The sequence below is a fragment of the Pan paniscus genome, chromosome 21, assembly GCF_029289425.2.
Source record: "Pan paniscus chromosome 21, NHGRI_mPanPan1-v2.0_pri, whole genome shotgun sequence".
NCBI classification, from domain to species: domain Eukaryota; kingdom Metazoa; phylum Chordata; class Mammalia; order Primates; family Hominidae; genus Pan; species Pan paniscus.
Window position 1 is genome coordinate 21,532,683 of NC_073270.2, and position 14,437 is coordinate 21,547,119.

General features: G+C 38.5%; 1 protein-coding gene across 2 annotated transcripts in view; it reads right to left on the reverse strand.

Annotated features, from left to right (window-relative positions):
• The window catches only part of RALGAPA2 (Ral GTPase activating protein catalytic subunit alpha 2), a 326,457-nt gene that overhangs the window by 264,508 nt on the left and 47,512 nt on the right, over positions 1–14,437 (reverse strand). For both annotated transcript variants that reach the window (XM_008962966.5, XM_063600987.1), the window contains exon 4: positions 2,743–2,800. In XM_008962966.5, coding sequence (XP_008961214.1) covers positions 2,743–2,800 — 58 coding nt within the window. The remainder of the gene's footprint in view (positions 1–2,742; positions 2,801–14,437) is intronic.

The following is a 14,437-nucleotide window of genomic DNA, read 5'->3' on the forward strand; positions in this document are numbered from 1 at the left end:
AGACCTGGACTGACTAATGGTAACAGTTTTAAAAATCCAAATAAACTGGAAATAATTCAATAGGTACAGTGAGGTATATATGTATATAATTACAAATCCATAATCTCTTATGGACCATTTCAAAATCCAAAAGATTATAGGAAAACTGAAGTTCTTCTGTGTAAGTCATTAGTGGACAGAACCTAATCTGAATTCATATGCCTGCAACACCCGAATAAGGCTATCTTGTGTGTAGATATTCCACTAATGGTACATATTCTTATCTTAAGCTATAGAAATAATAACTTGCTTAGTTGGGGCCGGGAGGAGAAGGCGCTGCCCAGGCCACTGGAAGTGTTATGTTAAGATTGTCTTGATGTTCTAATTTATTTGCTTCATTGTACATCAACGCACCACATTGTCATTCTAAAATCTGAAAATGCCTGATTCCAAAGCACATCTAGTAAAGACCACTGTAGAAGCGATGTGGACCTGTGTCAACACCAATTTCCACCCAATATGATTATTATGCAAAAATATATTTGTCTGAAAAGAGCCTGTTTGACTTTAAGTATATAAGCATCAGTAATAAATGTGGATTATTTTACATGCAAATGCTCATATTTCAACATTCTGAAATATTATTCATTCTGACCACTTTACAGCACCAGCTTGTTCTGCACACCAGATAAACAACACATACTGCTATTAGATGGCTCAGGAAACTCAGTATTTGGCAATCTCAATTGAGGAGTCTGAGGCCTCCAGTCATTGTTCTTGCTAAGATGCTGCCAAACTGGGTAAAAAGCTACTTGTACCAGCAATTTTAACCAGTTTATGTGGTATTAGGCAGAATTAAAATAATACTACACACTGCCTACTAGACACATAGTTTCACAACACAAATGCAAATTAATTTTCACACATAGTCCTAATAAGTTTATTCATGCTGTGAAGAGCCTACTAATCTTCAGACATTCTAAAGTGCTATCTAAAGAAAATTAGCATAGTTTTCATACAAATGATATAAACAAAATTGAAGAAGGATTATATGTAGCACAGATAAAAAATACTGCATGCAGTTATTTCTCATTGTCAGCCATTCCTACGGTACCATGGAGCACCACAAATCCCCATGATGTCTCTTTGGATTATACCTTACATTTAAATTTTTATTTTTACTTTAATTTAAAAACACAAGCTGAAAGTCTCAATTAAGCAGAAATGCGATGGAGAACTCTCTAAAATTTAAAGGAAAACTTTCTTTGTGTATTTGAAATATTTAAAGATAAAGGCACAATCTTAAAGTAATGATTTACACATTTGGTTCAATTGACATACACTTTTTTAAATTAAGAACATATAACTTCAAATAATTCAGTTTCTATAACAGTCAATTCAATTTTAATAATTGAATAATCCTAAATGAAATTTAGGATTTGGAATTTTGGAATATCCACTAATCATGTTGCATTCTTTCAGGTTCCACAACTTTGTACATATTGATCTCCCACCCAGAAAACCCTTTCCAAACTGCACCTGTTCACCTTTCAAGGCTCAGATCAAAGTTACCTCTCTTGAAGCCTTCCTCAATTCCTCTGAACAGAATTATTCAACTTTTCTTTTTTGTTATCATCATACTTCTTTCATAGAGACAATTTTGCTGTAATTATTTTTCTCATCTATCCCCTGACTGGGCAAAAGGCCTATACAATACAAGAATGGTGATATATTCTTAGTTTCTGTCCCAGAACTTTGCACACAAATGTCTCTCCCTCAACAAATATTTGAATGAATGAATGATCAAACAGAGTTAGATTCCATCATAAGGTCACACTCTCCACAAATACAATCATCTGGTAAGTAAGAAATCTTGTAGGAAATGCTAGACTCTTGTACGGCAGGGGATTGAAGGAGACACTGTTTAAAACGGAAGGCAGAATTCACGATTGATTTCCCAGAATTACTCCAGCTGTGCTGTGTATATTCAAGTGGGATGAGATGTTAGATGTTAAAAGCTGGACAGAAAAGGCAGCTGTGGTAATTTGCTTTATTTCAAGTTTCCTCTCAATGCCACATCCTAAAGCATTCAAAGAGAATAATTTTCAGTCAATGATAAAGGCTTAAAGAACAAGAATTCTCTTGGCTGGGCACGGTGGCTTACACCTATAATCCCAGCACTTTGGGAAGCCGAGGCGGGTGGATCGCTTGAGGCCAGGAGTTCGAGACAGCCTGGCCAACATGGTGAAACCCCATCTCTACTAAAAATACAAAAAAAAAAAAAATTAGCCGGGCATGGTGGCGCATGCCTGTAATCCCAGCTACTCTGGAGGCTGAGACAGGAGAATCACTTGAACTCGGGAGGCGGAGGTTGCAATGAGCCGAGATCACACCACTGCACTCCAGCCTAGGCGACAGAGCAAGACTCCATCTCAAAAAAAAAAAAAAAAAAAAAAAAATACACACTACTGTGATTCAGGAGGTCTGGCTGAGACCTGAGATTCTGCATCTCTAACAAGCTTCTGGGTGAGGCTTATGCTGCTGGCCTATGAACTATACTCTAAGGAGCACACAGAGGAAGAGAGAGACATATTTGTCTCCAAAGTCAGGGTTGAACTTGTCTTGGTTTTCATTACCATAATACCATACCCTTATTAATATTCCTTTCTATAAGCTATCTTGATGATATCAATTATATAAAACATTACTGAAAATTCAACTGGAAGAAATTCATATTACTAAAAAATTTTTAATTGTTCTTACCTATACTCTGGTAATGCCATCGAAAGAAAATTCGTTCAGGTAGAAACTGCAGTATTTTCTATTAAAAAAAGATATAAAGAAAATAAACAACAAATGAAATTACACATTTTCATGACAGGCCCATATTACTCACTGTAGGTAAGTTCTAGAAGAGGAAAAGGAAACTATTTACAATAACATAAATACTGCACTTCATGCTGTATTCCTATGAGATAGTTTCTTTCACTTGCCCCAGGCAAGCTTTCTTACCTGAATGTTTTAAAGAGATCACTGTCCCAAGTTTAATTCCCTCCAAAAGAAAACAAGAAAAAACCTAAAATGTTATTTTTATCTTAATTAAATAATAGCCATTTCTTAAATATTAAAATAAAAATTTCCCAAATGACAGATTCCCCAGGTTTCTTCTTTTTCACCATCTCCTTCCCATTTTCATTATAATCACTATTAGTCTCTGGACAAAGAACAGGATTGGGAAGAAAAGTGAAAACAAAGAGAATGAGACTGTAAACAACTCAGTGAGACAAGAAAATGAAATTGGTGGCAAGAATTTCATGAAATTAATGGCCAAAAAACTAATAAGTTTTAGAATTATAGTTAAGAATATCCCCAAACTTTTACAAATTTGACTTTTGTAGATTCCATATATATGAGATCATGTAGTATCTTTTTTTTCTTTGAGACAAAGTCTCACTCTGTCGCCCAGGCTGGTGTGCACTGGCATGATTTCAGCTCACTGTAACCTCTGCCTCCACGGTTCAAGTGATTCTCCTGCCTGAGTCTCCCAAGTAGCTGGGATTACAGGTGCTCGCCACTACACCCGGCTAATATTTGTATTTTTAATAGAGACAGGGGTTTCACCATGTTGGCCAGGCTGGTCTCGAACTCCTGACCTCAGGTGATTCACCCACCTCAGCCTCCCAAAGTGCTTGGATTACAGGCGTGGGCCACCACGTCCAGCCCCATGCAGTATCTTTCTGTGCCTGGCTTATTTCACTTGGCAACAATGTCCTCCAGGTTCAACCATGTTGTCACAAATCACAGCATTTCCTTTTATAAGGCTGAATAGTATTTCACTGTGTATTCATACCACATTTTCTATATCCATTTATTCACTGATGGACACTTAGGTTGTTTCCATATCTCAACTACAGTGAATAATGCTGCAGTAAACATGGGAGTGCAGATATCTCTTCTGCATATTGATTTTAATTCCTTGGGACATAAAGCCAGAAGTGGGATTGCTGGGGCATATGGTAATTTTATTTCTGGTTTTTTTGAGGAACTTCCATATTATTCTCCACAATGGCTGCACTAATTTACACTCCCACCAACAGTATACCAGCATTTCCTTTTCTCTACATCCTCACCAACACTTGTTACCTGTCATCCTTTTGATAATAGTAATTCTAACAGGTGTGAGATGACATCTCATTGTGATCTTAATTTGCATTTTCCTGATGATTAGTGATGTCAAACGTTTTTTCATAAACTTGTTGGCCAAATGTATCTATGTATTCTTTTGAGAAAGTCTATTCAAGTCACCTTATCTTTCAAGCCCATAACTCTCAAAGGTATCTCATATCTAATGTTACTACACGATAATTCTGACAAACACTCAAACACACCCACATGCATTCCAAATCCCATTGAGTGAAAAATACCTACACACCAGACAACAGACTTCACTCTTGAAAAATAAAATAAATATAAACAAAATATGTAATCCTTCCAAGATTTCATGAATAGTGGGCAAGAGAGATGATAAAGAAAAGAATATCAGTTAGCAAAAAAAAAATTTTTTAATAAAAAAAAAACCTTGACAGACGTTTGCACGAAATATTACAGACGTAAGGGGGAAAGAGCTTCACCTCAGCAGTGGCTTCATGGAATGCTTCCTGGAAATGAGGACACTTGAGCTGAGACTTAGAAGATGAAGTAAATTCGCCTAGTGGATAGGGACAGAAGGAATGCCATGGGAGAATGCTAGAAGGCAAACACAGCTTGCTGCCTTACAGGAACCACAGCAGCAGGAGGGTCAGTTTGGCTGGTAGGCAGTGAGAAGGGGAGGAGATGGGCCTGGAGAGGCAGGCGAGGCTGGGGGCTTAATGTCCTCATGGGAGCAGTGTGGTCCCTGAATGGGTTCCAGCTGGAGGTGAACTGGAGGCAGCTGAGAGGGGAGGTAGACACAGTCACTAAAGAGAGGCAATGGTAGCATTTCAGAGGAGAAATAAGAAGGCCTGGATCAAGGCCGGCCAGGTAAAGAGAACATATAATAGTGATATGCAGGAGATAAAATTGTCAGGATAAGTGGGTAGAGGGGCTGTAGTAAATGGAGGTCTCCATGGCTCCCAGTGGCTTTGTAGATGGCAACACCTTTATCCAAGAGATCAAATCCAGATGCAATCTTAGACCCGAGGAGAATAAGCTGTCAAGTTTGATTCTGGACATCCTGCCATTTGAGGTGTCAAGGGATGACCTTACTGGAAATGTTCTTCTAGGCAAATGTGTAAATGGGTCTGGAGTACAGAGGCAGGATTTGGACGGTAACAGATATGGGAAGCAGCTGAAGCTGTGTGTACATGAGAGCTCTCTTTTGAGAGAGTTTAAAATAAGACAAGATGAAGCTCTGGAGGTATCCGTGAGCTGAGGGAGCTCTGCTAAGAAGGTAAAATGAAGGTAAAGCAAAAGCCAGAGGCTAATGTGCTCGAATCCAAGGAGAAATCTTTGATATGCCAGCTATTTGTATGCTTACTTATTATAAAGATTAGAAACATTTACGAGTATTTATATGCACAACTAGTTCTAAAAAGTTAAACATATTAGAAAATGTGGGGAAATTGATGTCACATAACAAAATGACTTCAATATTAAATAAAGTGAGCTCAATATTAATCTCTTGCCTTGAGAACACACAACCTTTGTAAGCCAGACACCAAATGCCAGGCATGACAGATCCATCTATAAATTGTACAGAAGTAAACTGGCTGTTTCAAGGGGAAAAAAAATCAAAATAAGTCTTCCCCTTGCAATATGCTCTAACATTAATTTTAGATGGATAACACAAAAAAAGGAGCTAAATATAAAAACTAGGTTGTTATGTCAAGTTACATTACATTAAAAGGGAATCAGAATAAGTAAAACAGCTCTCTACAGAATATCTTAATAAGAACCCACGTGAGCATTGTCTTACCAACAGAACCTAAACTCAAACATCCCCATGGGCACATAGGATCAAGAACCCAAGCTGGTTTACAACCTACAGGAAAAAATCACAAGCAAAGAGATTAGAACAAGAAATGCAAAGACTCTGGAACTGAGAATAAGAATGAGGGTCTCAGGAGTTAGGCTGCCAGGCCAAATGAGCAACTCTAGGACCACAAACACAATCTGGAGATGGCCTGGGGATCACCAGATGCGAGAGATGAAGACAAGCCTGCACCTGCATCTAAGTTAGATCCTCTGGTTCTTTAACTCAAACTTTCTCTTAACAGAAAAATTTACTATAGACCCCAATTTGGTATCTTTGATAAAAAATTAATGATAATAGCAAGGTGAGTTTTCTGGAAAACATGCTGCAATGGAGGAGATAGGAGTACAAATGGCCTACTGAGGACTAACACCTGTGAAAGGGAAAAGACGGCAGCAAGATTAGACAGGGGAGCCTCAGACCACGAGGCAGAGCTGACAAATCTCTGCCAGCCTAGTGGAAGCTCCAGAGCAAAGATGAGAGGAGTCCAGTGTGACCAGAAATGGCGAGGCCCTTGTACTACTGCCTCTGGCAGTTACTGGCTTGGGGCCATGATGCAAAGAGTATGACCAAGGATGGAAAGCCGAAGGTGTGAAGAGCTGGAAACCATCAGCTAACGCCACTTTTGTAGCTGGGCAGCACATTCTTTCTTGAAGGGGAATATGTACAGTCCATCTCTATGTGTGCCACAATAATCTTCAAATTATTAATTAGAATATTCTCATCACATTGGAAAGCTGAAGTTCTAAGAGACAGGCCCCCTACTTGAGAGACATGGCTTCTCTACTGGCAGTTTCTCAACAGCTGGCTGCTACCTCATATCGATGGAAACCTGGTCCCAGTGAGTTCTCCCCACGCTTTCTGTGCTTCCTTCCATGCACTTCACAGTGCCTGGGCAAACGGCACAGCAGTAACTTGGTGTCCTATTATCTCACGCATTCTCCTTTAAGGGACCTGGCAGCCCAGCTACATCCCAGGATCATATTCTGATCCCATCTTGCCACTTAAACATTTCATATAGGAAATGCTGAGAAAAGTAAAGATTCAGAATAGATCTTAGATTAGATGAATGCTTGACATACTCACTGTTCTTCAGGTCTTTAATTTGGTCAGGAAACTAATTTGGCAGTGAAAATCATGATTTTTAGTTTTCCAAAATACATATTGGTCTTCTTGATTTCATTTTCTTTTGTTAGCACACAACAAAGAAAAACACAGAATACAGCAAGACGATGTGTATCTACATGCTTAGATACTGTCGGTCTGCCACAAAAGTAATTTCCAGCTTATTCTGAGGTCAAGCCTATCATTATCACCACTTCTGGGTAAGTTTTCAAATTCACAAAATGGATGGACTTTAAAAACACTCAAAAAGGCTTGGATATGAAATGCATGCCAAGTATCTGAGCTACTAAGAATATTCCCAAATAGACAAAATCTTACACAACAAGTCAAAGGCTGAAACATTACCCACACTGATGCTTTTTGTACCCAAATATTGCAAGAGCCATTGTTTAAAGTCTATGAGGTCAATAAAAATAAAGCCCAACACAACTATCTATGTCCAAATGCTAAGCCTGTCCCTCAGAAAGCCCTAGATGAAGGCTACCTTTACTGGGGCAAATACAATCTGGCATTTCTTCTACTGCAGCCAATATTCTAAGCTATACTGCTGTGAATGCCACATAAGCTACTGACATCTTGTTTGTAGTTTCACTGGAAAGTAAAATAAGAAAAAAAAATCAAGAAAGCCACACAGTGTGAATAAATATTACTTTTCTGAAAAACACACAGCTCTATTTAATGCTCAGTGCTCAGCTGCATCTATATGGTAATCCATTATAGTACACTCGAAATCGAAATTAGGTATTACTACTGATCAGCACATCAGGGAATCTGTCATTCTTTTAACTGATTATCCATAGTTCTTTTTTCTTCAGAACCTACTGCATGACCAGGAATAATGTGAAATGTAAGCTGGAGTCTACACAAGATGCTACAGTCTACTTTATAACTGCTGGTCTTCTGATTTGTGTGGGAAATATTTTTAAATTATTATCAGATGACTGCAACATGTCCCAGTGGATTCACACTTGATTTCAATTCCACTTAGAAAGCTAGGACAGTGAAGAATGAAGAAAATACTACATACTAACTCATGGGAAGGTAATCAACTACAATAATGACCAACTAACATGTTACATCTGAAAGCAGAGTGTGGGGAGCAACCCTTCCCCAAACTAGCTGCAGGACAGAAGAGCTCTGGGTAAAGAAAATGCTGACCGAGAAGAAAACAGATTTGGTTTAAAAGAACAGAGGTCTTAGTTACTTGACCTTTTGAATAATAAATATGCAGAAAACTTATGATGAGAACTGGACTGTTCGGTTTAAAGAAAACATTCTGTGAATGCCTGTGCTACAAGTATAGTCTGATTTCAGAAGGACCCACGTGCATAGCAGCCCAGCTGCATAGATGCTTCCAGGGAGACCCATAGAGAGGGCAACTTGATCATTTGCTGTCTTAGGCCTGGACACTCATCTCTTACTACAATGACTCAACTCTTTCATGAAGACAGAATATTTGCCTTGAACACTTTCTCATTAACATTATAACAAAATGTTATTTGAGGACCTGCTATATGTTTAAAGTTAAAAGAAAGTTATTCTAGAACTGAAAGTCCATCAGCCACATACCTCCCTTCTTCAATATATCCTACACAATTCATATTCCAGAAAATATACAGATTAATCAAAATAATCCAAAAACAAGGGTGTGGGGTTCTAAACACTGTGACAGTGAGCTATATTTACATAATTCGAGTTAATATGACTATAAAAAAGAGTATATTCCTAAAACAACTAACATAAGACAACATCCTAAAAATATTATAATAAAATAATCTGAATGGCAACAGCAGCGGCGAGAGGATGAACAAGTTATACACCTTGTAAGATGATGACACTGGGGACCATGCTCAGAATGAAGAAAACAGCACACAGAAAGATGGACAGAAGGAAAAAACAGAACAAGACAAGAATCAGAGCAGCAGCAAGAGGAAAGCTATTGTCCCTGGACCAGCAGAGCATCCCCTACAGTACAACTACACTTTCTGGTATTCCAGGAGAACCCCTAGCCATCTCACCAGCTTACAGAGCTACAAACAGAATATCAAACAGATTGGCTGGGTGCAGTGGCTCATGCCTGTAATCCTAGCACTTTGGGAGGCTGAGGTGGGCTGAATACTTTGAGGCCAGAAGTTCGAGACCAGCCTGGCCAACATGGTGAAACCCAGTCTCTACTAAAAATACAAAAATTAGCCGGGGGCCGTGATGGCGCACACCTGTAATTTCAGCTACTCTCACTTAAGCCTGGGAGGCGGAGGTTGCGGTAAGCCGATATTGCACCACCGCACTCCAGCCTGGGCAACAGAGCAAGACTCTGTCTTGGAAAAAAAAAAAAAAAGACTATCAAACATATTGATACCTTTGCCTCTGTGAGTTCTCAGTGATTTAATGGAGCCCTGACAGTTCACTCATGCCTGTATTTATATCGTGATGTTTATTTACCTTCCTGGTAACCTATTTAAAATTCTGGTTTCCTTAGTTGACTGACCTGTCTGAGAGATCAGATTTGTTCATTCTTAGGTTTCTCCCTAAACATTCCTAGTTAACATGTAGGTATCAACAAATATGAGAATTGCAGAGTTGATCGGAAGAGCATAATACAAAAGTACAGGCCTGTTTTTTTTTTTTTTTATTTAAGTAGATATTTATGCAGTCCTTATTAAGCTCAAAGTGCCATGGAGAATACAAAAGCTTATAGTACCTGGCATCTAACCTCATGAAGTTTGACAGTAAAGTGAAAAGTAAAGCTTGAAAGTTTTGTATTTAAGAACCTCCCATTAGGGTTTTGGCTGTGTTCACGATCATGCATAAAATACTTTTTTCCTGTGTTCAGAAGGAAAATGAAATCCCTAATAATTGCTTTTGTGGGTACTGACAGTAGACAGAGCCTAGACTATGTCTCACCTCCCTCCCAGGTGACTTGGTTTGTGGGTACCCCAAGAATCTGTCTGCAACTAACACCAGTCTTGTTGAACAAAGGTTATTATGTACCTCCGGTGCGCTGTACAGTTGATCTTTAGGCAGAACCAAATGCAGGGTCTGTCATTTTCTTGAAATTATTGAGGTATTAGCCCTGTTTAAATGTGTAAAAAAGAAAAGAATACTCTAATAGGTAACATTACAATAAACTACTAAAGAGGGAAAAATAATATAAAATTAATAATAATCTGGGTATAAACTGCTTAAAATAGTTAAGAAGAAGTACAAAAGACATATGGAGTTAAAGTAAAAGTATAGGGCTATCATCGAATTTTGCTTTATTTATTTTTTTTTGAGACAGAGCCTCGCTCTGTTTCCCAGGCTGGAGAGCAATGGCGCAATCTTGGCTCACTGCAACCTCCACCACCCAGGCTCAAGCGATTCTTGTGCCTCAGCCTCCTGAGTAGCTGGGATTACAGGCGTGTGCCACCACATCCAGCTAATTTTTGTATCTTTTAGTAGAGACAGGGTTTCTCCATGTTGGTCAGGCTGGTCTTGAACTCTTGGCCTCAAGTAATCTGCCCACCTCGGCCTCCCAAAGTGCTGGGATTATAGGTGTGAGTCACTGTGCCTGGCCGAAATACTGCTTTATTCTTGATATTAGAAGAAAAACAATGCAAATGATATTGTTAATTGAAAGATAGTTATTGGAATGAAAATAGAAAGTGCACCTTCCAAATTACAAAGCATATTCCATAAAGCCAAAATCAGTGACCTCTCCCCCAAAAACAAAGTTAGAAGAAAAGCTAAAACCAAGTGCAATGGGCATCAGAATACACAGATGTGTACTGGTTACCACACACAAAAAGTAGTAAGTATAAGCAGGTTAAATTCCCCTACCGAAGACCAAGTCCATCAGACCCAGCTTTCAAACACAGAAAGACTGGCAATAAAATACAGAAAAGGAGGCTCACATGCACACACACCCACACAAAGCAATATTAATATCAAGTAAAAAAGTATTAACGGGACAAAGGGAATTATTTCAAATAGGTTAAATATGTAATTTACGATATACCTATAATACTTATGAATCTTTATGCAACAAATAACATAGCATGAAAATAAAACAATGGAGGCATACTCCATTAAAACAACTTTCAGAAACTAAAGGGGAAAAACACTGTTTAAATGGGGGATATTAACACACACTATCTTTGAGAAATAAAATAGGCAATACAGTATAATACGGAAGACCTGAATGTAGTTATAGCAAGACTGGTTTAACAGCTATATATCAAACTTCACAGAATCCAACATCTATGAAACATTTGCAAAGTTATTATTCTAAGCGATGCAAATAAATCCCTCAAAGTAAGTGTTACACAGGTCACAAGCAAACTCAATACACTGGGAGTCCACCATCAAGAGTTTAAGCTAAAAAATTCTCAATTATTTGTGGATTTTAAACACTCAAGTTAAAAAAAAAAGTAATTCTCAATTACTTGTGGATTTTAACACTCGAGTTAAAAAAACTGATTATAAACGAAAAATAATCAACATTGTGATTCGCATATAACAAAAACTGGCCAAAGCTGAAATAAGAGACAAATCCATAGACTTGAATTTCCTACAATGCAAGAACTAAGTTTTAAATTCAAAAAATAGAAATAAAAAAGTTTTATTAAGGAAGAAATCAATAAAAATAAAAGCAAAAATGACTTACATAATGAAATTATCACCAAGTATTGTTAATCACTAAGCTACAGACAGTTGAACTGGTAGTACTGCAGGTAATTAAATATCCTCTTAATCAAACATTTATTTAATTCATTAAAAAATAGTCTTATTAAGTGCCCATTATGTGCGAGGTACCATGTGAGGGATCAGAGATACATAAAAGACACCATTCCTGCTCTAAAAGTTAGAGCCCTAAGAGGGAAAAGGTGAGAAAATCAGGGATGTCAGTACATGCGCAAGGAAATGAAGACAGACAAGGTACACTTCCAAAGGGAGAACACCCTTGAACTGAATCTTGAAGGACAACAGGGGTGAGCCAGGCAAGGAAGAGCATTTCAGGCAGACCAAACAGCAGCAAAAAATAAAAAGCCTTACTGCTTATTTGGGGACCTGTAAGAGGCTGCCAGTGAAGGCAGAAGACAGGTGATAAGTGACAGAGAAGGAGGCAGACTAGACGAAGAACATTCTGAAGGCTATACTGAGGAGTGTGACTTTTGTCCTGAAGACAATGAGAATCGAAATTACATCACACAGCATCTGAGGTGAGTGAGGGAGAGAGAAGGGGTAGAAGATCACAAACCAAAAGACTGCTTAGCAGGATACTCCAGTGGTGGGGAAACTGAGGCTCTGAACAAAGTCTTAGGTAGTAGGCAGAAAAGAGATAAAAGAGCACCAGCACAAAATATACAGAGCCACAGAGTGAAGAAAAATACTATCAATACTGAACAAAATAAACAGTAGTCCTCCCTTATGCTAGGGAGATATGTTTCAAGACTCCCAAGGGATGCCTGAAACCACAGATAGTACCAAACCCTATATACACTGTGCACAAATTTCTTTTTCCTTCTTCACAATTTCATAGAAGATTCGTTCTTACTGTAGATCTTAGCAACCTCAGCATATAGTTTTTTTTCTTTCTTATTAAGTCAAGAACGCTCACCTTTTCACTTAAAGGAAGCACTGTACAGCTTCTCTTTGGCATATCTGATTGCCAGCATCACTACTCTTGTGTTTTGGAGCCATTATTATTATTACTATTATTTTTGAGATAGAGTCTCACTCTGTCACCCAGGCTGGAGCACAGTGGCGCGACCTCAGCTCACTGCAATCTCTGCCTCCTGGGTTCAAGTGATTCTCAAGCCTCAGCCTCCTGAGTAGCTGGGATTACAGGAGCACACCACAACACCTAGCTAATTATTGTATTTTTAGTACAGACAAGGTTTCACCCTGTTGGCCAGGCTGGCCTCAAACTCCTGGCCTCAAGCAATCCACCTGCCTCAGCCTCCCAAAGTGCTGGGATTACAGGCATGAACCACCACGCCTGGCCTGGAGCCATTATTGAGTAAATTAAGAGTTACCTGAACACAAGCAATGTGATACCACAACAGTTTATGTGATAACCAGGACCACTGCTAAGTGACTGACAGCTAGCATCTACAGCATGGATCCACTGGACAAAAGAATGATTCATATCCCAGGCAGAATGCAGCCGGATGGTGAGAGATTTCACCACACTACTCAGAATGGCATGCAATTTAAAACTTATGAATGGTTTATTTCTTTAATTTTCCATTTAATGTTTTTGGACCCTGGTTGACCACGAGTAACCAAAACCTCAGAAGGTGAAACTGCAGATAAGGGGGACTACCGTATTAAGTAGTAAAATGTGATATTCAAAATGTTTTTTACTAGGTACAAAAAATGCAACCTTCAAAAACTGGAAAGGCAGGCACTTAATAGATTTCAAGGTTATTTTTTCTCTTTGCTTAGGATCATGCAAAGGTCTAATCTCTTTTTAAAGAAAAAAATCACACTGCATCGGACTCCTCATTTTTTTAATGATGGAACGAACATTCAGTGACCTTCACAAATCCCCAAATTAGTAGCATATAATTCTACCCATAATATGTGGGTTTTGCCCCGAATAAAGCATTCACTAAAACAGATTCAAAAGGAGTCTTCTTTTCACAAAAGTATCTTACACAGGAGATCTCAGTCACAACCAAATCTGCCATGCTATTCTTCATTTCATGCAAGTTTCTATTTTCTGCCTGAAAACTACTGCATTTTTCCGATCTCTTCAGTTTTGGTACTAGCACTAGTTGGCCATCCGTTTTATGCCATTTTTTAGGGGAAAAAATCACTCCCAGACAGTTTCTATAGGAGTGATGAGTAGAGAATAACAAAACCCCAGTGAGATGCCACTACTTGGTTCCCACCACCCCATAAATTCAGAGGATTTAAACTCCTGCCTCAGCACAATTAGAAAGCATTGTACACCTGCAGGTTGTCTTGGGACTGGCCACCCTGTCAAATTCATTCAGCAAGTGCCCAAGGCCTGCAGGAAAAGCCAGTGCACAAAGGCTTCAAAGCCAGACCCTTCCAACCTGTACAGTGTCACAAACCACATCAAACACTAGATGTCACTCTGTAACAGCCACCACACTACATATCCAAACAGAAAACAAGTAATAGACTTATAATAGCAAGTTTTTGTACAACTCTCTCCTAAAGGTATATATTAATTTAAAAAAAATCAACTTACCAAAACTGCATTAACAGATTAATTTTAATTAAAGAGAAAAAAGCTCTCTACATGTCTCCTGCTATCCTAACAATAAATAAACATGCTCAAGTTTCAGTGTGAATTTCCCATATCTTTAG